The sequence below is a fragment of the Danio rerio genome, chromosome 23 (genome assembly GCF_049306965.1).
Source record: "Danio rerio strain Tuebingen ecotype United States chromosome 23, GRCz12tu, whole genome shotgun sequence".
Lineage (NCBI taxonomy): Eukaryota > Metazoa > Chordata > Actinopteri > Cypriniformes > Danionidae > Danio > Danio rerio.
The window spans coordinates 7,600,001-7,622,500 of NC_133198.1; the positions used below are offsets into that span (position 1 = coordinate 7,600,001).

The following is a 22,500-nucleotide window of genomic DNA, read 5'->3' on the forward strand; positions in this document are numbered from 1 at the left end:
ACCTGTGAACCTCTTCCTCTTAGGAAGCTACTCTTTGTCTGTGAGAGACAGCGACCATCAGGCTGACACTGTCAAGCATTATAAGATCCGCACACTGGATAACGGCGGTTTCTATATTTCCCCGCGAATCACATTCAACACCCTGCAGGACCTGGTCAGCCACTACAAAAGTGAGTACAAGATGCACAGATCTGGACTGCTGGAATATGCAAAATGTCACCTTTCATTGGAGATATTTTTAGTTTGTAGTGTTGGGTGACAATTAGCCTTCAATGTTTGTTCTGTCATTTGGTTGTCATTTGCAATGCTGCGGATGATTTCTTTTTCTTCGTTTTTAAAATTTTGGGCTTTTTAGCTGTACATAAAGTGATTTTATTTTTGTGTCTAAAGCACAGGTGTCAAACTCAGTTCCTGGAGTGCAGCAGCTCTGCACAGTTTAGTTCCAAACCTAATTAAACACTCATCAACACTAATCAAACTTATTGAGTTTTTCAGGTTTATTTGAATCCTACAGGTAAGCATGTTGATGCATGGTTGGAACTAAAATGTGCAGGGCTGCGGCCCTCCAGTTTGACACCCCTGGTCTAATGGAAACAAATCATCCAAAATACACCTTTAAATGTTTCTTTTGTGGCACTTTAAAATCTATTTAAAATCAACTTTAAAATGACTTGACTTAAGTCAACTTTTTTGACTTGACTTAAGTTAATCTGACTTAAATTCAAACCCCCTTGTTTCAGCAGGGTGTTTTAACACCTCTACTTTAGAAAAAGTCAGAAAAGTGGGCGTGTCCAGCTCTGTTTAGGGAGGAGTGTCGGAGGAGCAAAAGAGGGAAGGTCTGTAAAATTTGCATAAAAATGGGAGGAGCTGATTTTCAGAGGCAAAACTAACATACACACACAGGGGAGAAAGACAGTGACTGTGTTTACATGGACATCAGTAATCGAATTATTTGACAAATTATTAAATAGTGGACTTTAACTTGTTTGGCTCGTTCATTCAGGAATTTCATTCATGCCCCTCGTGACAAACGAGATATTTGATTCGAGGAACTGCTCTAAGCGTGTATTTTTCATGCAGTGTTTGTTACCGCACGGCGAATGAGAGAAAAAAAACCTTAGATGCACTCGGCAGGTAGCGTCAGACAGCTGTGTGTGCTATTCCGTTCACAAAATGCAGTGAAAATCCTACACGACGATAATAGTTGGATTGTGGTGCTAACATGTTTACACTCGATGTAATAGTTAGTTCGATACTAACTAACTTTGCCATCTTAATAAACAAAGACCACTGGTCGCTCACTCACCAAATCTGTAGAGACAGGACAATCAACACCAACTAGAGCCACATCTTTATTAAGAGGAGACGAGCAGCAAATCTGGATTTCACCGTTTCCAGATGAGAAAAGCTCTCGGGTAAAAAAAAAAGGTTCCTTAGACATGTATTGTTGTCGAGCGTCGTGTGTACTGTGATCCACATGTGAGTCCAGCTGCGCTCTCATAGAGAGAAAATGAAAACAAAACCTTCATTGCAGCAAATTATAAAAGCAACACTGCACGCTTGTTTTGGCAACACAATGTGTCGTCTCTCTGCCGTCTGACTCTGAACACTGTAACAGGTAAAAACTTCGAAGTTATCATGCACATTAATGAAGTTGCACCGCATACACAATAGAGCGCGCTTATTTGTTTGAACCAAGTCTTACTCATGCATTAATGCAACACACTCAGAGACGTAATAAGGCACTCCCAGGTACAGACGTCCAGTCTACATGCTAAGATCTCATGGCCGTGACGCAGCTTCAAAAATTTGTTTCAAACCGGAAGTACGAATTTGCTCGAAATAACGAAAAAACAACCTAATAGTATTAGTGTCCTAATAGTGTTTTTAGCAGTGTGGGACACATATACGACTGTAACAGCTCAAAAAATGTGTTTTGGTGTTTCGTGACCCTTTAAGTACAGTACTTGGGTTAAAAGTTGAGTCAACTCCAAAGAAAGCTGTGCAACAAATTGCCTTACAATTTTAAGTTGAGTCAATTTTTTATTTTTTTTTTTATGTGTGTGAATTTCAATGACAGTACAAATGATATTTTTGAAGGCCGTTTTCTCAAAATGACTATTTTTTCTTCTGCGCTGAGACAGAAATCTCCAGTCAGCTGTACTTCAGCACACATTAACTCTTACATGTTCACAAAAATAATAATTGTACGATAAATTCAGTTGAGGTCAAAATTATTTATTAGGGATGCTCTGATTGATCAGTCAGAGATCGGTTTCGGCTGATAATCACATTTCATGACTCGAACGGTACTCCGCCGATCTCATGAACTGATCGCAAGTGTTTGTTTATAAGCAGAAGAAGACCCACGTGCGCACCCAGGTAATATACATCAGCAGCTACAACATGTGAGGAGGATGTGTGGGGGCGTGAGGGAAAATGTGCTTTCTGCATTGGTTATATAAAGCTTAAAGCATCGGAATTGATACTAGCAGATCACCATGACAAGGAATCGGTACTCCTATAGGCTGAAAATCCTGATCGGCGCATGCCTATTATTTACCCTCCTGTGATTTTTTTTCTTTTTTAAATTTTCCCAAATGATGTTTAACAGAGCAAGGATTTTTTCACAATATTTCCTATATAATTTTTTTTCATCCTCTGGAGAAAGTCTTATTTGTTTTATTTCGACAAAAATAATAGCAGTTTTTATTTATTTATTTATTTTTTTGGTCAATATAATTATCCCCCTAAAGCAGTTTTTTCCCGATTGTCTACAGAACAAACCATCATTATACAATGATTTGCCTAATTACCCTAACTTGTCTAATTAAACTAATTAATCTAGTTAAGCTTTTAAATTGCAATTCAAGCTTTTAAGAATACTAGTATCTTGAAAAATATCTATAAAATATTATGTACTGTCATCATGGCAAAGAAATCAGTTATTAAAAATGACTTGAGTTTAGAAATGTGTTGAAATAAATCTTCTTACAGAAAATAAAAGAAAAATTAACATTGGGGCTAATAATAGGAGGGCCTTCAGCTGTATATGCAAATAAGAACAGATTTAATTCAATAATGCCAATTTTGCTAATTTAAACAACATTTTAGAAAACTAGATAAATATGGTGATGACTATTAGTTGATTCATCAGCAGTGTCTGTCTTTAAAGTTAACAATGGTTTAAATGTTGCTGTACAGAGCAGAGCGATGGGCTGTGCCAGTCTCTCACCTCTCCCTGTCTGAGTCCCAAACCTCAGAAGCCTTGGGAGAAAGACGCATGGGAGATTCCACGCGAGTCCCTCAAACTGGACAAACGTCTGGGAGCAGGACAGTTTGGGGAGGTCTGGATGGGTAAGACACTCAGATATCGATTTATTGCTTATTCAAATTTGTGTAATGATAAATAATGTTGTTTATTTAGGGTTTAAATGCTTTTGGACAAAGTGAAATACAGGATTGAAGTTGATAGCTATGTGAAGCTTTAAGTAGATTTAAAGTGTTGCAAATTTTGGTAGTGTATTATACATTAACGCGTCGAAAAGCTGCCACAACTAGAAATTGCTCAAATGTATCATTTATTTATTTAGTAAATAAAAGTAACGTGTATCAAACTTTTTAACTGTTTTCTGAAAATATATCCTAAATTATCAATATTATTATTTTTAATATATTCAATTACAATTTTGCCGTTTAGATTCTTTCATTAACAACAGAATATTCAACAGAATGTTCATTCAATTAAAGTCTTTCACCTCGTCATCAGTCCCCGTCACTACCGGTGTGCCCCAGGGTTCAGTTTTGGGTCCCCTGCTATTTATCATCTATCTTCTTCCACCTGGTTATATTTTCCGCAAACACCAAATTCATTTTCATTGCTGATGACACCCAACTCTACCTATCAACCAAACTTAACCACAAACTCCCCGCTTCATCCCTTACTAACTAGATTGCAGACATCCAATCCTGGTTCACCACAAACTCCCTGAAATTAAATAATTATAAAACTGAACTTTTACTTATACAATCCACTTAAACAAATCACAAAACTTTTCAGTTCCTACAGATGATTTTGTCATTACCCCCTCCCTTCAGGTTAAGAGTCTGGGGGTCATCTTCAACAGCACCCTTTGATTCACTGCACATGTAATAATGTCACCCGGTCCACTTATTTCCACCTTCGAAATATAAATCGGTTACGTCCTTCCCTCACACCTCATTCAGCTGCCCTTCTTGTTCATAGTTTAGTCACATCCCATTTAGACTACTGTAATTCCCTTCTGTTTGGCCTCCCTAACAAAACCCTTCATAAATTACAACTGGTACAAAATGCTGCAGCCCGTATTATCACCAAAAAAAAAAACTCTATCTGTCACATCACACCCATTCTACAACAGCTTCACTGGCTTCCCATCTTTTTCAGAATTACCTATAAAATACTTCTCCTCACTTTTAAAGCCATCAACAGTCCTGCTCCTCCACACCTTGCAAATCTTGTTCAAATCGCCACACCTTCTCGAACACTCAGGTCTTCTACTTCCATTCACCTAACTGTTCTCTCTGTCCGCCTTGTCATGATGGGGAGCAGATCCTTCAGCCACTCTGCTCCTCAGCTTTGGAATTCACTCTCTTTCACAATTTAAATCCAAACTTAAATCACATCTGTTTAGAACAGCTTATTCACTTTAACCCGACTGCATTTTTAAAGTTTGTATTGTATTTTATTGACTTTTATTGTGTTTTTATTTGAACTGAGTGTTCTAGCTGTCCTGTACGGTAACCTCGAGTGTCATGAAAGGTGCCTTTAAATAAAATGCATTATTATTATTATTATTAATATTTAGCAATGTATTTTAAGCATTGATTGATTTATTCATTTATTAATTGATTCATTAATTTATTAACTGATTCATTCATTCAATTGATAAAAAAACTATCCATATCATATTACCAATATGTTTTAAAAATATATTTAAATATATTTTATTTAACATTTTAGTGATGTATGCTAGATTTTTAGTATGTTGGACTATATTTGATGATATTTTTATAATATATCATACATTATATGTTGAATATATTACAGATTATTTACACCAACAGTTATCTATGATTTTATTGTTACATTAAGGCAATAAGCCATGTGAGGATATTTGCAGTTTATTGTTTTATTGCTTATTTCAAAGTCAAAGTCAGCTTTATTGTCAATTCAACCACATGTACAGGACATACAGAGAATAAAAATTGTGTTACTCACAGACCTTAGGTGCCTAACATATAATATTAATACAAAAGTACAATTTTAAAACTAAATTACCAATAAATATAATTAAAATATAAGTAAAAATAAAAATTTGTAAACAATACAATTACACTAAAGGGCACATAGGGCCTATATATATATATATATATATATATATATATATATATATATATATATATATATATATATATATATATATAAAGCAATATACTTTAACTAATTTTAAACCTAAATAAAAACACTAACCTGAAAATCTAAGAACTGACCTGATCCTGAACCTGATCTGAAACAGGGCAATTTTTTCAGATCCTGTGGTGAAATGAAGCGTAGAGTACCAATGAGACTTATCTCTGTTTGCTTTTCAGCAATGTACAACAAGCACACCAAAGTGGCGGTGAAGACTATGAAGCCTGGCAGTATGTCTGTGGAAGCTTTCCTTATGGAGGCCAACTTAATGAAAAGCCTACAGCACGACAAACTGGTCCGTCTCAACGCTGTGGTCACCAAAGAAGAGCCCATTTACATCATTACAGAGTTCATGGAGAAAGGTGCATGCAACTCCAAACACTTTAGTCAGGATATACATAGCAATATTATATTTAATGTGGATAAATGAGAGGGTGAGAGGGATATGGGCTTAGAGTTTTTATAAAGTCACACTATGTAAAGGTAGTAGATTAGATCATTTTTACAACTCGAGACTTTTAGATCAGTTATACCTATCACAAAAGGATTTCTCTTGCGATATATAAGCATGACCTTTTCAATTATATAAAGACTTTATTATCAGATTCCGCTGATGTTTTTAATTTATTTATTTTTTAGTTCTTTATTCTGCATCGATTCTGTAATTTTCAAAATTCATCACCATTTTCTCATGAATTGATTGGTTAGTTTTAACAGCGGATGGCACTCTGGGCTAGTTTTTACCAGCAGATTGCACTCTAGGCTAGTTTTTATCAGCAGTTGGCGCTCTGGGCTAGTTTTTATCTGCAGTTGGCGCTCTAGGCTAGTTTTTATCAGCAGATGGTGCTTTAGGCTAGTTTTTATCAGCAGATTGCGCTCTAGGCTAGTTTTTACCAGCAGATGGCGATCTAGGCTAGTTTTTATCAGCAGATGGCGCTCTAGGCTAGTTTTTACCAGCAGATGGTGCTCTAGGCTAGTTTTTAACAGCAGATGGGGCTTTAGGCTAGTTTTTACCAGCAGATGGTGCTCAAGTATAGTTTTAAAACAGCAGATGGCACTCTAGGCTAGATTTTACCAGCAGACTGCACTCTAGGCTAGTTTTTTATCAGCAGATAGAGCTGTAGGCTAGTTTTTACCAGCAGATGATGCTCTAGGCTAGTTTTTAACAGCAGATAGAGCTGTAGGCTACTTTTTACCAGCAGATGTCACTTTAGGCTAGTTTTTTGCTAGCAGTTGGCGCTCTAGGCTAGTTTTTATCAGCAGATGGCGCTCTAGGCTAGTTTTTAACAGCAGATAGAGCTGTAGGCTACTTTTTACCAGCAGATGTCACTCTAGGCTAGTTTTTTGCTAGCAGTTGGCGCTCTAGGCTAGTTTTTATCAGCAGATGGCGCTCTAGGCTAGTTTTTACCAGCAGATATCACTCTAGGCTAGTTTTTATCAGCAGATGGTGCTCTAGGCTAGTTTTTAACAGCAGATGACACTCTAGGGTGGTTTTTACAAGCAGATGACAATGTAGGCTAGTTTTTTCATATGGCACTCTAGGGTGTTTTTTAATTATAGATCTTACCTGCAGATAACACTCTAGAGTGGTTTTTACCAGCAGATGGCCCTCTAGGCTGGTTTTAATCAGCAGATTACTCTAGGCTAGTTTTTACCAGCAGATTGCGCACTAGAGTAGTTTTTACCAGCAGATGGCACTCTAGGGTGGTTTTTACTAGCAGATGGCAATCTAGGCTAGTTTTTATCAGCAGATGGGGCTCTAAGCTAGTTTTTACTAGCAGATGGCGCTCTAGAGTGGTTTTCACCACATATGGCACTCTAGGGTTGTTTTTACCAGCAGATGGCATTCTAGGCTAGTTTTTATCAGCAGATGGCGCTCTAGGCTAGTTTTTTGCCATCTAGATGGCTATTTTTTATCTACACTCTAATACTCATGATGAAGAGCGCTTGTCCATTTGACAAATCATGTGAGATGGTTTTTATGCAACAAAAATGAATTTAAACACAGCTCACTACGAATACTCTTGTACTTCGCTAAAACCTTTCCTAACTTTATTAATTATTATTTTACCTCCAACTGCTTTATGTAAGGAATTGTAGTGCAAGCAGCGTACAGCTGTTTGTAAAGCATACATTGAGATCTGCTGTTAGAAACTGAGCTCACAATCGATTCAAGAGAGAATATCGATACATTTTCACAATCTCAGCATCGATGCAGCATCAATTTCTCAAATGCCACAGCTTAACACTTACTTGCACATCTTGCTCCTAAAAGGAATGGTAGATGGCACTCTGATTGGTTAAATTGTTAAAATTAAAATAAAATAATTATTAATTAAATTAAAATTAAAATAATGTTTTGCCCAAAGCACACCCGTAACTCATTAAGAAAATAACACTTTTAAAACATGCGCTGAGTACACAGACTATTTTTCGCATCCTTAAAATAGCAAAAGTGCAATTACACCTGCGCCTTAGACTGTGATCTTGGATTGTCAGAATAGATTCCATTGTATTTTTATCCCTCACAGCATGGTTTTCATACTTCATACAAAAATAAACATTGCAACATCACTGTGTGCAAAAGCATATCTTTATATTTCTCTGTTACTTACATTTGTGTGCATTTGATTTACAGGCAGTTTACTGGACTTCATTAAAAGCGACGAAGGGAACCGAGTCCAGCTGCCCAAACTGATCGACTTCTCAGCACAGGTGAGATGCTTTGAAGGCCTCATTTGCTCTGTTAATTTGTTTCCTCCCCCACATAGAGTTCCCTTCATCAGGTTTGTCCTAGTTCATTTTAATATTCAAATGCAAAACCGACAGACAGTAACGTTTGTGTTGAGGTGTGTGTGTGTGTGAGAGAGAGACAGAGAGAGAGAGAGAGAGAAAGAGAAAGAGAGGGTGGTAGATATTTACATGACAGTCTATTCATTTTTCTCTTTGTACTGTTCCAAGATCATATCAGTTCCCTGTCTGTATTGTACAAGAGAATTTTGTTTCCGTTTTTTTTATTTAGGCTTACAGCGATTATGAAAACACTATGAAATGATTATAAAAACAGCTGCATTTTTTCTGTTCTTCTAAAGCCATATTCATTTCTTTGTAACCTCAAAATCAGTCAATGAATGTGACATTGTGTGTCTGTTGGAAGTGCTCTATAATGATAAAGAGGTGCTGCAACACCTGGAATTTGGCTATGTGCTTAAACAGACAAATACACAGAAGTTGAAATCAGAATTATTAAACTCCCTTTGATTTTTTTTCATTTTTAATTATTTCCCAAATGATGTTTACCAGAGCAAGGAAATTTTCACAGTAAGTCTGATAATATTTTTTCTTCTGGAGAATGTCTTTTTGCTTTTATTTGTTTTATTTTGGCTAGAGTAAAAGCAGTTTGTAATTTTTTTAATTCCATTTTGAGGTCAAAATTATAAGCCCCTTTAAGCTATATATTTTTCCATAGTCTACAGAACAAACCATCATTATACAATAGTTTGCCTAATTGCCTAAGATGAAATAAATCAGCTATTAGAAATGAGTTATTAAAACTATTATGTTCAGAAATGTGTTGAGAAAATCTCCATTAAACTGAAATTGGGGAAAAAAAATAAACAGGGGAAAACGATTCAGGGCGGCTATTAATTCTGACTTCAACTGTATGCATATAACATACTGTATAAATTCTCATTATTTTTTAATACATCGATAGTTATGCAGTGGCACAGAGTTAGACCTCTTTCTTGACTTAACCTAGAAAAGCAACACGTGCGGCATGACATCACTTTTTTGTAGAGTTTTAATATTGCTATAGGTTAAATATCAATATTAACTGATATATGTTAAATCCAGGCAAAGTAGAACATGGAAGCATAAAGCACAAGTATGTGTGCGGTCTGGAGGTATTATCAAGTTGATGATGAAAATATTGCCTTAGCAAACTGAGAGATATGTAAACTTGGGATTGCCTGTTGGGTATTTTTAGTTAAGGTGCTATTTGTTTTACATATTAGATTTTTTTGTACTGTCGTACTAAAGTCCAAAAGTGAAGAATAGATGTTATTTATTACTTGATTGTTCAAGCTACCTCACAGCAGTGCTCTGTTTGTTAAAAGAGTTGTTGAATGTTTAAATAAGGTGAATTAAATAAAAAAATAAGGAACATCCTGGATCTCTTTCTTCGCTTTTCTTTATACTTTTTATGTATTATAAAAGTATTGGATTGGGTTTCGGTATCGGCAGATAGTTGAATTTAAATGACTCGGACTCGAGGGCAAAAAAAACTGATCGGGACATCCCCAAAAATAAATTCATAATTGGATTTTATTTATGAATTAACTTATATTGAATAAATGAAACCATTTGTGTGACCACTCTTTGTTTTTTAAAGAAACTGTTTACACTAATACATTTGCATATTAGTATGCATTTAGAAGTATTTTCTAGACAAGCAGAAAAGTTTGTCTTGTTTCCACAAATAATAGGTCAAAATTAAGTGAGTTTTTCTTTAAAACAAGCAAGATAATCTGCCAATGAATAGAGAAACAATATTACATTACTTACCCCATTCGTGGATTATTATGCTTGTTTTAAAGAAAAACTCAACTCAATTATTATCAGTATTTCTGAAAACAAGACAGTATCTGTCTAGAAAATGCTGTTTGATTTAAGTATTTTTAGATATTTGGTCAAGAAACAGGACAAAAAAATCGAAGTAAGAATTTTGTTATGGTTACACCTGGCATCCACACTACTCCGACATCTTTGACCAGTGAAAATGAAGAGTTTTGTATAGACGGGCAGTTAAGCAAACTGTTGAAAACGTAGGCACAGCTATTCACAATAGATCTCTGATTACTCTTCTATAGCATACTATTGCATATTGTTCCCTGATCCATCTAGCCCCTCTCATTTGACCATTACATAACCAGTAGACTGCAAGTACTGATGCCGGCAAAATGTGAGTGAATGGTCACATATCATAGGTTTAAAGCTGTATAGAATGGACAGAGATGTTTTTTTCTAAAACACAATGATCAGTCAGATGAGTAGTGTTTACATAAAAAAAGAAATTTTAAAACAAAAAATGCACTACTGTAAATAGAATCCTAGCTACACTTGTGATAAACCTTACAGGTAGCTTTAAATAATCGCTTTCTTGAAGAGTCTTGGAGATTAAGGGTCAATTACAATGGCTAAATGAATGTTTGGAAATGCAAATTGATATTTCTGATGGCATACTACAACAAATAGCTATTTCAAAATCCTATTTAGCTAGTCTACATGAAAAAAAAACATTGTTAATTAAAAAAAAACAAGTGATGATTTTGAGTTCAAGTGTGCGTGACGGTTGCAAAATAAAAAAAGGGGTGCGACACTGAGTTGGAAAGAGGAAGAGAACTACGAGCACTTAAAAAGACAGATGTGAATCTGCCCTGAGCGATAAGAGGACACACACACACACACAACCACACACACAACCACACACACACAGACACACAAATTCATCATAGCTTATCTTACCTGTTGGCGACTAACCTCCTGTTCTCTTATTAGCATTAGCATTTAGCATTAATCTAAATGTGGCTGTGTTTCCTCATTTAGATTGCAGAAGGTATGGCTTACATTGAGCAGAGGAACTACATTCACAGAGATCTCCGTGCTGCCAACATCCTGGTCAACAAAAGTTTAGTGTGTAAGATTGCTGATTTTGGACTGGCACGTATCATAGAGGACAACGAATACACTGCTAGAGAAGGTCTGTCTGGTATTTGAGTCATGTTGGTAAACTTCAGCATGTTTATGGGTCGTTTTAATGTTGTTTTCTTGTGACCTCAGGTGCAAAGTTCCCTATTAAGTGGACAGCTCCAGAGGCTATAAACTATGGCTCCTTCACCATCAAATCCGATGTGTGGTCTTTCGGCATCCTGCTGACTGAAATCATTAGCTATGGCCGCACGCCATACCCAGGTGACTGTTCCACTGTTATCAGTTACATTTTTCACACTAAAATTAAGAAAAAAGGCTCTTATGCTCACCAAAATGGTTTAGTTATCAAAAATACAATGAATCAAGCAATATCACTTTACTGTAAATTAAATAGAAGTTTACAATTATAAATCATTTGCAATATGAAATAAATATATATTTGTATCTCTGTTTTATTGTTTTGAGTGTGTTAACCCTACTGAAAAATCCAGCTTAAACCAGCCTAGGCTGGTTGGCTGGTTTAAGCTGGTCGACCAGCCTGGTTTTAGAGGGGTTTTGGCCATTTCCAGGCTGGTTTCCAGCCATTTCCAGCCTGGTCTTAGCTGGTCAGGCTGGAAAATGACCAGCTAAATCCAGCTAAAACCAGTTTGACCAGCCTGGCTAGGCTGGTCAAGCTGGTTTTAGCTGGTCATCTCCCAGCCTGACCAGCTAAGACCAGGCTGGAAATGGCTGGAAACCAGCCTGGAAATGGCCAAAACACCTCTAAAACCAGGCTGGTCGACCAGCTAAAACCAGCCAACCAGCCTAGGCTGGTTTAAGCTGGATTTTTTAGTAGGGAAAATATATTAATGTGACTATAAAGCTGAATATTTAGCATGATTACATAAATGTTTATTTGGTCCACAAAAAATTTATTTTTATTAATATTATTATTATTATTATTCATTCATTCATTTTCTTGTCGGCTTAGTCCCTTTATTAATCCGGGGTCGCCACAGCGGAATGAACCGCCAACTTATCCAGCAAGTTTTTACGCAGCGGATGCCCTTCCAGCCACAACCCATCTCTGGGAAACATCCACACACACATTTACACACACACACACTCATACGGACAATTTAGTCTACCCAATTCACCTGTATTGCTTGTGTTTGGACTGTGGGGGAAACCGGATCACCCGGAGGAAATCCACGCGAACACAGGGAGAACATGCAAACTCCACACAGAAACGCCAACTGAGCCGAGGCTCGAACCAGCGACCCAGGGACCTTCTTGCTGTGAGGCGACTGCAGTACCTACTGTGCCACTGCTTCGCCCATTATTATTATTATTATTATTATTATTATTATTATTATTATTGTTGTTGTTATTATTAGTATTATTATTAATGTTATTATTATTATTATTATTATTATTATTGTTGTAAATTGTGTTAACAATTTTCATTACTTTTGATAAATAGAAAGTCTAAAGAAAACATTAACTAAATTAATCCAACGCATGCTTGATGTCATTATATTTGGAGTTTATAGGAAATCTTTTTTTAAATAATTAAAATGAAAATAATATTAAACATTCTGTTCAACCATGTTATACAATGACATTTTACTTTTAAAATGATTACATTTGACAAAAAAAAAATAATATAAACAATAATATAAACAAATGTTTCTAATTATGTTTGTAAAATTAAATCTCAATTTTGGGCAAAATAATGTTCCATTATCATTCATCATAGCATATTTATTTATGAAAACCAATTAAGACACTTGTGTATGCTGATTAAATACATAAAATAATACATGATTATACTTAAAACGCGTTTAAGAACTAAACCAAGTGGTTAAAGTACAGTATACTCGCAAAACATATAGATTTAACATATAGATTTACATCCTCATGCACCATTTCCTCAGTGGTTCTCTCTCTTTTATTAACTTCTTCCTTTAGTTGAACACAAACAATTCTGATGGAAGATATTATGAAGCAACCATTGACATATAGTAGGAACAAGAAATGCTGCTTTTTTACAACAGTCTTCAGAATATATTCCTTTGTGTTCAACAAAAGAATGAAACCATGTGGAACAAGTGAAGGATGAGTAAATGATGACAGAATTTTCATTTTTGTATGAACTATCCTTTTAACATGACGATTAATAAGTATATTGAAGCTGCACTGTGATCCTTAAAAATATTGTATTGATGTCTTTTAATATGCCAGATTTTTTTGTATAGAAACTTTTCTTACACTGAATGACATTTTACAAAGTGTCTGTCTTCTGTAGATCAAACTAAAATATATGAAAGTCATTTTAGACATTGCTTTTTAACAACCAGTGAACAGGCTGTGCATAAATATGATGTGATGCAATAATAGCAAGCTACAGTTTTGGTACTTCCAGCAGAGCAACCATACAGTTTAAAACACAAATGTTAACTCAAATTACTTTTTTAGACATTGACCCAGAACTATGTAGTAACAGAAGCAACAGCTAATAGTAGAATCTCCTGAACTCTCTGTTTTACACTGTGTGTGTGTTTTTGTGTAGGGATGACCAACCCCGAGGTAATCCGTGCTCTTGAGAGAGGTTACCGCATGCAGCGTCTGGACTCCTGTCCTCAAGAGCTCTACGACATCATGCTAGAGTGCTGGAAGAACAAGCCTGAGGACAGACCCACCTTTGAGTACCTGCAGAGCGTGCTGGAGGACTTTTACACTGCCACCGAGAGCCAGTATCAGCAACAACCTTGAGAAAAACACACACACACATACACACACACACACAAAATATTTCAATCCTTCACATCAGTAACTCTCAAAGAAATCAACACACACATCCACCTTTTTTCCTGCATGTGTCAATTGCATTTCAAACTATGGGTCTGTTTCGTGAACTTCTAATCAAAAGAACTGAATAAAACCCTTTTAGATGATAGAGTTGTACCACAAAAAGGAATCAATGAACAGTAACAGTTACATTTGGCCTCGTACTTTATTTTTATCCATCATTATAATTACGCTATGCTTAATGTTTTAAAGTAGCAGTCGAATCACAAGCACATCTGTGGCCAAAGCTCTTTTTTTGAGTTCACTGTGTTTAGTTCAGGCATCATGGTGGGCAAGAAGGTCGCTGGTTCGAGTCTCGGCTGGGCCAGTTGGCATTTCTGTGTGGAGTTTGCATGTTCTCCCCATGTTCATGTGCGTTTCCTCCAGGTGCTCTGGCTTTCCCCACAGTCCAAAGACATGCTCTATAAGTGAATTGAATCAAATAAATTGGCCGTAGTGTATGAGTGCGTGTATGAATTCAAGTATGACTAGGTGTTTCCCAGTACTGGGTTACAGCCAAAAGGGCATCCACTGCATAAAACATATGCTGGAATAGTTGGCGGTTATTTCCACTGTGGCCACCCTGGGTAAATAAGCGACTAAGCTGAAGGAAAATGAATGTGCTTTGTTGGCCCAGATCATTATCTATTTCCATTCCCTTCAGTACAGTAATATTCAATGTATGGCTGTAATATTCCCCCTGAAAGATTTGTAGAGAGTAGTTTTGGGCATTATTTATATTAAGTAATGTAGTTTAAACTGTGCGCTCGTGTTTTTAAATATTTTGGTGTGTTAAACTAGTTAATAATATTGTTCAGAAGGTCATGATTCACACTCAATACTTTGTATAGCTTTATTTTACATTCTTAGGAGAAACAAAACACAATGCCTTCCTCAGTGCGTGACACAATCATCTCACACCACCCTTTTATCCCACAGTTAATCACATTATGTCATCAGTTAGACAAGTCATAAACTTCTCTGACCACATTTCTGCTCGATCATGCAGATTCGCACTTTATAACATCTGAAAGATCCGACCCTTCTTATCTGAACATGCAGCTCAACTCCTTGTTCAAGCTCTTGTTCTCTCCAAACTGGATTACTGCAACTCTCTACTAGCCGGGCTTCCAGCTAACTCTATCAAGCCTCTTCAGCTGCTTCAGAACGCAGCAGCATGAGTGGTCTTTAATGAACCTAAAAGAGCACATGTCACTCCGCTGCTCATCCGTTTGCACTGGCTGCCAGTTGCTGCTCGCATCAAATTCAAAGCTCTGATGTTTGCCTACAAAGCGACTTCTGGCTTTGCTTCTTCTTATCTGCTCTCTCTTCTGCAGATCTATGTGCCCTCCAGAAACTTGTGTTCTGTGGATGAACGTCGCCTCGTGGTTCCATCCCAAAGAGGGAAGAAATCACTTTCCCGAACGCTCGCATTCAATCTGCCCAGTTGGTGTAATGATCTCCCTAACTGCATCAGAACGGCAGAGTCACTCGCTGTTTTCAAGAAACGTCTAAAAACTCTATTTAGTCTCCACTTCACTTCCTAATCTGCAATTGCCTCTCTGGATATACCACTAACTATACTAAAAAAATAAAATAAAAATGTATTAATACTTTCCTTCTTAGACTTTACAGACCTGAAACTTGCCTATAACACTTATTCATTGTTGCTCTTATAGTTGTGTAAATTGCTTCCTTGTCCTCATTTGTAAGTCGCTTTGGATAAAAGCGTCTGCTAAATGACTAAATGTAAATGTAAAATGTACGTTTCAATATACTGTATTAACCACACTAAAAAATTGTGAAGACATTGTGCTGAAACGTCTGTGTTATGTTTCTCCTAATAATATAAAATAAAGCTATATAAAGTAATTATTTAATGAGTGCGAATCATGACCTTCTGAAAGATATTATTTACTGTACGCCAAAATTTTGTTAATTCTATAATTTTTTTAAAATATTCAATGAATGATTACAATAGACAACATGACATCTCTTTGTGCACAATAAAAAAAAAAGACTGTCCCTATTGATTGTACAATTTCAGTTATATGAATTTGAGATTTTCTAAACTACATGAAGATGGAAATCAGTGTATTACTCACTATCGGGAAAAGCGTAACGGCTAACATGGATTCCATAAGCGCCTCAGCCGATCATGTAACAGCTTTAAAATTGCTGGTCAGCATTTACAGTTGATAGACCTAGCTGATGCAGCATTCCCTATAATGCCTTTTTATCAGGGTAATGATTCACCATGAATGCATTGTTTAGTGTTTAACATGTTGAAGATCAGCGGAGAGGCTTTCGATTGATAAAATGACAAGTTGTTTAATCAGAAAAGCTGTTTATTCAGTAAAGTGACACCTCTCCTTCATTGACATCCATTAAAATAAAAACGGCCTCAGGGCTCCTTCCTCAGGTACTGGCGTTAGCTGTTATGCCATTTCGGCGAATGACTTCCGGATTGTCATCTATTGTCTTGGGTTATTCTCATAATTCACGCAAAGCATCACAGGCTGCGGAAAAAAAGGTGGATAATTTATCCATGCCAACCCATTGACTTTATACATATGTAGTGATATCAAATGTGAAGGCGTAGGTGTGTTATTTAAATGATGTGTAAATGAATACATTTCTAATTCCTGCACAGCCCTTTGCCTTACGCAGAGTGCTGCACAATAGAAGCTCTATAGTTATCATTTTAATGTAAAACGCGCAAGAGATAATATTGTCCTTACTCACTTTACTGATTTATTTTATATATATATATATATATATATATATATATATATATATATATATATATATATATATATATATATTACATTTTTCGTGTATGTATATATATATATATATATATATATATATATACGAATAATGTTATATCTTTAATAATGGAGTTATCACAGTTATTTAGAATAAGAGATGATTAATATATTTTTCTAAGACCAAAAAATTATGGTTCCCCTTCATAGGAACTCAGATGTGTGTCTAGACAAAGACACTTTAGGAGATCGCTACAACCAAAGTGTCTTTATCTAGACACATGTCTCTGTTCCCTATTTGGGGAATGAGGGTTACAGTTGAAGTCAGAATTATTAAGCCCCCTTTAAATTTTTTTTCTTTTTTAAATGTTTCCCAAATGATATTTAACAGAGCAAGGAAATTTTCACAGTATGTCTGATAATATTTTTTCTTCTGGAAAAAATAGTATCGTTTTATTTTGGCTAGAATAAAAGCAGTTTTAGATTTTTTAAAAGCCATTTTAAGGACAAAATTATTAGCCCCTTCAAGCTATATTTTTTCCTGATAGTCTACAGAACAAACCATTGTTATACCATGACTTATCTAATTACCCTAACCTGCCTAGTTAACCTAATTAACCCTTTAAATGTCACTTTAAGCTGTGGAGACAAGTCTTAAAAAATATCTAGTCAAATATTATTTACTATTATCACGGCAAAGATAAAACAAATCAGTTATTAGATATGAGTTATTAAATCTATGTTTAGTAATCTGCTCTCCATTGAAAACTTGGAGAGAAAAAATATTGGGGGAAAAAATAAACAGGGATCTACTAATTCAGGGGGGCTAATAATTCTGACTTCAACTGTACATTCTTAACCGAGACATTCCTTTCATGGGAACTCTATTGTGTGTCTAGATAAAAGACACTTTGGTCATCTAGCGATTTCCCAAAGCGTCTTTATCTAGACACACGCCTCTGTTCCCTATTCGGGGAATGAGGGTTATGTTCGTAACCGAGACACACTTTTATACATAATCATAAGTTTCATAAATCATACAGAATATACCCAATAACATGTCATTCAGTGTAACATTCTTGTCGGCTTAGTCCCTTTATTAATCCGGCGTCGCCACAGCGGAATGAACCACCAACTTATCCAGCAATTTTTTATGCAGCATCCAGCCGTAACCCATCTCTGGGAAACATCTACACACACATTCACCACGGACAATTTAGCCTACCCAATGTGGGGGAAACCGGAGCACCCAGAGGAAACCCACGCGAAGGCAGGGAGAACATGCAAACTCCACACAGAAACGCCAACTGAGCCGAGGTTCGAACCAGCAACCTTCTTGCTGTGAGGCGACAGCATTAACTACTGCGCCACTGCCTCGCCCTTCAATGTAACAACAGTTTATAAAACTAAAAAGTTGTATGATTTAGAATAAGTTTCAGAACATTTAGAAAAAAAAAAGAGTCATATTAAAGACTTTACACTGCATCACTCAATACTAATTACTTACCATTTAAAATACTTTATGCTTTACCACAATCTATCAAACTACTAGGTTTTACCCATTTGTCCGCAAGAGACTTTTAATCAGTTCAAATATGATCTAATTTAGCAAGAGTTTTTATTCTTTTATATATATTTTTATATATTCACGGGTCAGAATAAGTATATATATATATATATATATATATATATATATATATATATATATATATATATATATATCTATAGTGTTACACTGAATGACCATGAAACATTATTTCAGCCATATTTTAACATTTTATTTGAAACCTGAAATCATTTTCACTTGTATTTCATATGCTTTGTATATAAAACTAATTATTGTACATTTAGTTATTTGCAGACACCAAAATACAACGTCTCCTCTTTGTCCTATTGTGCATTGGAATTTAAAGTACACATTAAGGGCATTAAAATCAATTTTGATCACAAATTATTCCTAAAACCAACCTACATTAGGTTTCAGAGATGTTATTGTGGATTGCAAAATGTGAAATATGAATGTATTTGTTCAGGGGGGGGGAAACTATATTAACTATATTAACTCATTAACTCAAGCATTTCAGAACATGTTCCTAAAAGGTAGTTATGAAGAAATCAGGTTATAGTTTTCAGTTAAATAGTACTACTTCTGTATTCAATTTGTATGTATTTGTAAGTTTATGCTTGCTTTCTCAGATTTTTGTTTTGTTAATTTAATACTTTTGCAAGCCTAAAGCTATTTATCGGTTAATGTGTGTCTTTTGGTGTGTGCATGTCTTCAGTTGCTACTGTATTTGTTTGAACTTTTGTGCAATAGTAAATGATATTTCTATCATTTATGACATTCTGTGGTTTCGTTCAGATTTCCTGCAAGCACAGAGACATTGCATTAGTGCCTTCATTAACATCAACATCCTTTGTGTGAGACGTCATGCTGGTTGATTTTACATATTTGTCTTTTAAAGAAGACAAAAAAATATATATTTTTGTGTACATGTTAAAAATGAGTCCACCACATAAATAAATCTGTTTAATTTGAAATCTGTCATAGAATTATTATTCACTTTTATTCTCGTTAAAGTTGTAAAAAAATTATTTTATTTATTATATACACTCACCGGCCACTTTATTAGGTATACCTTATTACCTCAAATTTCTAATCATCCAATCACATGGCAGCAACTTGATGCATTTCGGCATGTAAACATAGTCAAGACGATCTGCTGCAGTTCAAACTGAGCATCAGAATGTGGGGGAAAAGGTGATTTAGGTGACTTTGAACATGGCATGGTTGTTGGTGCCAATCGGGCAGGTCTAATTATTTCAGAAACTGCTGATCTACTGGGATTTTCATGCACAACCATCTCTAGGGTTCACAGAAAGTGATCTGAAAAAAAGAAAATATCTCTCTTTTGGCCTCGTTGATGCCAGAGGTCAAAAGGAAAGTGACCAGACTGGTTCGAGCTGATAGAAAAGAAACAGTAACTCAAATAACCACTTGTTACAACCGAGGTATGTGGAAAATCATCTCTAAACGCACAACACTTTTAACCTTGAAGTAGATGGGCTACAGCAACAGAAGACCACACCTGGTGCCACTCCTGTCGGCTAAGAACAGGAAACTGAGGCTACAATTGGCACAGGCTCACCAAAATTGGACAATAGAAGATTGGAAAACTGTTGTTTGACTCTTGATTTCTGCTGCCGAGTTTGGGTTTGTCAAAATTTGACATCAACAACAAGAAAGCATGGATCCATTCTGCCTTGTTTCAATGGTTCAGGCTAGTGATGGTGGTGTAATGGTGTGGGTGATGTTTCCTTGGCACACTTTGGGTCCATTAGTATGACTATGAGTTCACTGTACTCAAATGACCTCCACAGTCACCAGATCTCAATCCAATAGAGCACCTCTGGTATGTGGTGGAACTGGAGATACCCATCATGGATGTGCAGCCAACAAATCTGCAGCAGTGTGATGCTATCATCTCAATATGGACCAAAATCTCGGGAATATTTCCAGTACCTTGTTCAATCTATGCCATGGAGGATTTAGGCAGTTCTGAAGGCAAAAGGGGGTCCAACCCAGTACTAATAAGATGTACCTAATAAAGTAATTGTAAATATAACCAGTATTTATAGACAGACAAACAGACAGACAGAGAGACAGACAGACAGAGATAGATAGATGGATGGATGGATGGATGGATGGATGGATGGATGGATGGATGGATGGATGGATGGATGGATGGATGGATAGATAGATAGATAGATAGATAGATAGATAGATAGATAGTTTATTTTTACATCTCTTTATTTAGCACATTATATATATTTTTAATCAGCTTTTTTTTCCTTTTTAAAATAATAATAAAATACCTTTAACAAAGCTTCCAATACTTTCCAAAATTAAAATACATTAAAATTAATTAATAAATTAAACAAACATAATTAGATGTGTTTCTTCAACAATACAATAAATGTTTTCAATTCCTTATATGTCATTAAAAACAGTTATTTGTCAGTTTAAAAAAGCAAACTCGGTTCTAATTCTTGCTGCTATTAAAGTTTGAAAAAAGTGAAAGAGTCTAAGAGTCAGCTTAAGCTGTTTTTTTTTTTTAATGCTCCAAAGATTAATCGCGATGAATCATATCTAAAATAAAAGTCATTCATTTGCAAATGAGTGTGCACTGTATATGACTATTTTGTAAATATAAAATATAGTGATTAGTACTGTCTCCTCACAGCACTGGTTCGAGTCCATGCTGGGCCAGTTGGCATTTCTGTGTGGAGTTTGCATGTTCTCCTCGTGTTCACGTGGGTTTCCTCTGGGTGCTCCGGTTTCCCCCACAGTCCAAACACATGCACTATAGGTGAACTGAATAAACTAAATTGGCCGTAGTGTATGAGTGAGTGTGTAAATGAGTGTGTATGTGCTTTTCCCAGTACTGGGTTGCACTTGGAAGGGCATCCGCTCAGTAAAACATATGCTGGGGTAAGTTGAGGGTTCATTCTGCTGCGGCAACCCCTGATGAATAAAGAGACTAAGCCAAAGTAAAATGAATGAATGAAAATAAAATATATGATACAAATTATATTTAAATTTCAACATCTATGTGACAAAAAAGTTTTGTTTTTATGTATGTTTTGTAAACACATATACATAATAAAAATATTAATTAAAACATTTATTAAGTCAAAACAAACTTATTTTGGATGCGATTAATCTTGATTAATCTTTGCCCAGGGCAACGCAATGGCGCAGTAGGTAGTGCTGTCGCCTCACAGCAAGAACGTTGCTGGTTCGAGCCTCGGCTAAATCAGTTGGCATTTCTGAGTGGAGTTTGCATGTTCTTCCCGTGTTCGCGTGGGTTTCCTCCGGGAGCTCCGGTTTCCCCCACAGTCCAAAGCCGTGTAAAACATATGCTGGATAAGTTGGTGGTTCACTTTGCTGTGGCAACCCCAGATTAATAAAGAGACTAAGCCAAAAAGAAAATGAATGAATAAATCTTTGCCCAGTGCTTCTTTTTGAAATATAACATTGAAATTGTTTGTTATTAGTGTCAGAGGATCAAATACAGAATACAAAACGGGTGTACATAATACTTTGAACATATGTTGTCCACTCACAAAGACAAACATTTGTGCAAATATTTTAAACGCCTGCTGTGACTTTTTTCAAAGCTTTACACATTATAAATGAATGAATGAATGATTATCAGAATCAACACAACTTGCGTTGTTGTGGCAGGAAATTCGTTAAGTTTCTTTAATTTCTAATGATAATCAAATGAAACGCGAGCAACATAACAAGGGAATAAAATAGAGGGTAAAATCTTGAGCACAAACGAGCTGTTACCTCCCTGCTGTGTCAATATTCATAAGGTTGGACTTCCTTGTGAGCTTTGAAAGTGAAATGACAGCGGAATTATGACGCATTGACATCCTTCCTGTGACGTCCGCAATGACACGTGTATTCAAGATGGCGGCGGCGATGGTGAGTACCGATGCTAAAGTCTCTTCTGTTTTTCCATTTCACCAAACGTTTCATTCCTCATGATAATAGATCATTTCATTTAACGCAAGTTGTTTCGTGGTGCTGCCAGCTAGTGTGCTATATGTTGTGATTTGTTATTTCCTCATAGTAGATGCCGACTTAAAAGCAACCGGTTAAGCCTGAACACTTAGCAGGCAGCTAATTACCGAGTGTTTGCTAAGGGATATTGCCCGGATCTAATAAGA

General features: G+C 35.9%; 2 protein-coding genes across 5 annotated transcripts in view; both read left to right on the top strand.

The window, feature by feature from the left end:
- The window catches only part of hck (HCK proto-oncogene, Src family tyrosine kinase), a 36,659-nt gene extending 20,796 nt beyond the window's left edge, over nt 1–15,863 (top strand). For both annotated transcript variants that reach the window (XM_068216859.2, XM_005174121.6), the window contains 7 exons: nt 24–170; nt 3,205–3,357; nt 5,632–5,814; nt 8,091–8,167; nt 11,060–11,213; nt 11,294–11,425; nt 13,716–15,863. In XM_068216859.2, the coding sequence (XP_068072960.1) occupies nt 24–170; nt 3,205–3,357; nt 5,632–5,814; nt 8,091–8,167; nt 11,060–11,213; nt 11,294–11,425; nt 13,716–13,918 (1,049 nt within the window). In that variant the 3' untranslated portion in view covers nt 13,919–15,863. The remainder of the gene's footprint in view (nt 1–23; nt 171–3,204; nt 3,358–5,631; nt 5,815–8,090; nt 8,168–11,059; nt 11,214–11,293; nt 11,426–13,715) is intronic.
- Nucleotides 15,864–22,198: 6,335 nt separating this feature from the next.
- The window catches only part of tm9sf4 (transmembrane 9 superfamily protein member 4), a 31,994-nt gene continuing 31,692 nt past the window's right edge, over nt 22,199–22,500 (top strand). For 2 of the 3 annotated variants that reach the window (XR_012398270.1, XR_012398269.1), the window contains exon 1: nt 22,199–22,255. Coding sequence is in view for 1 of the 3 variants with exons in the window: in NM_200510.2 (NP_956804.2) it covers nt 22,223–22,255 (33 nt within the window). In the remaining 2 variants the exon portion in view is untranslated. The remainder of the gene's footprint in view (nt 22,256–22,500) is intronic. The other variant, NM_200510.2, reaches the window with a different exon arrangement.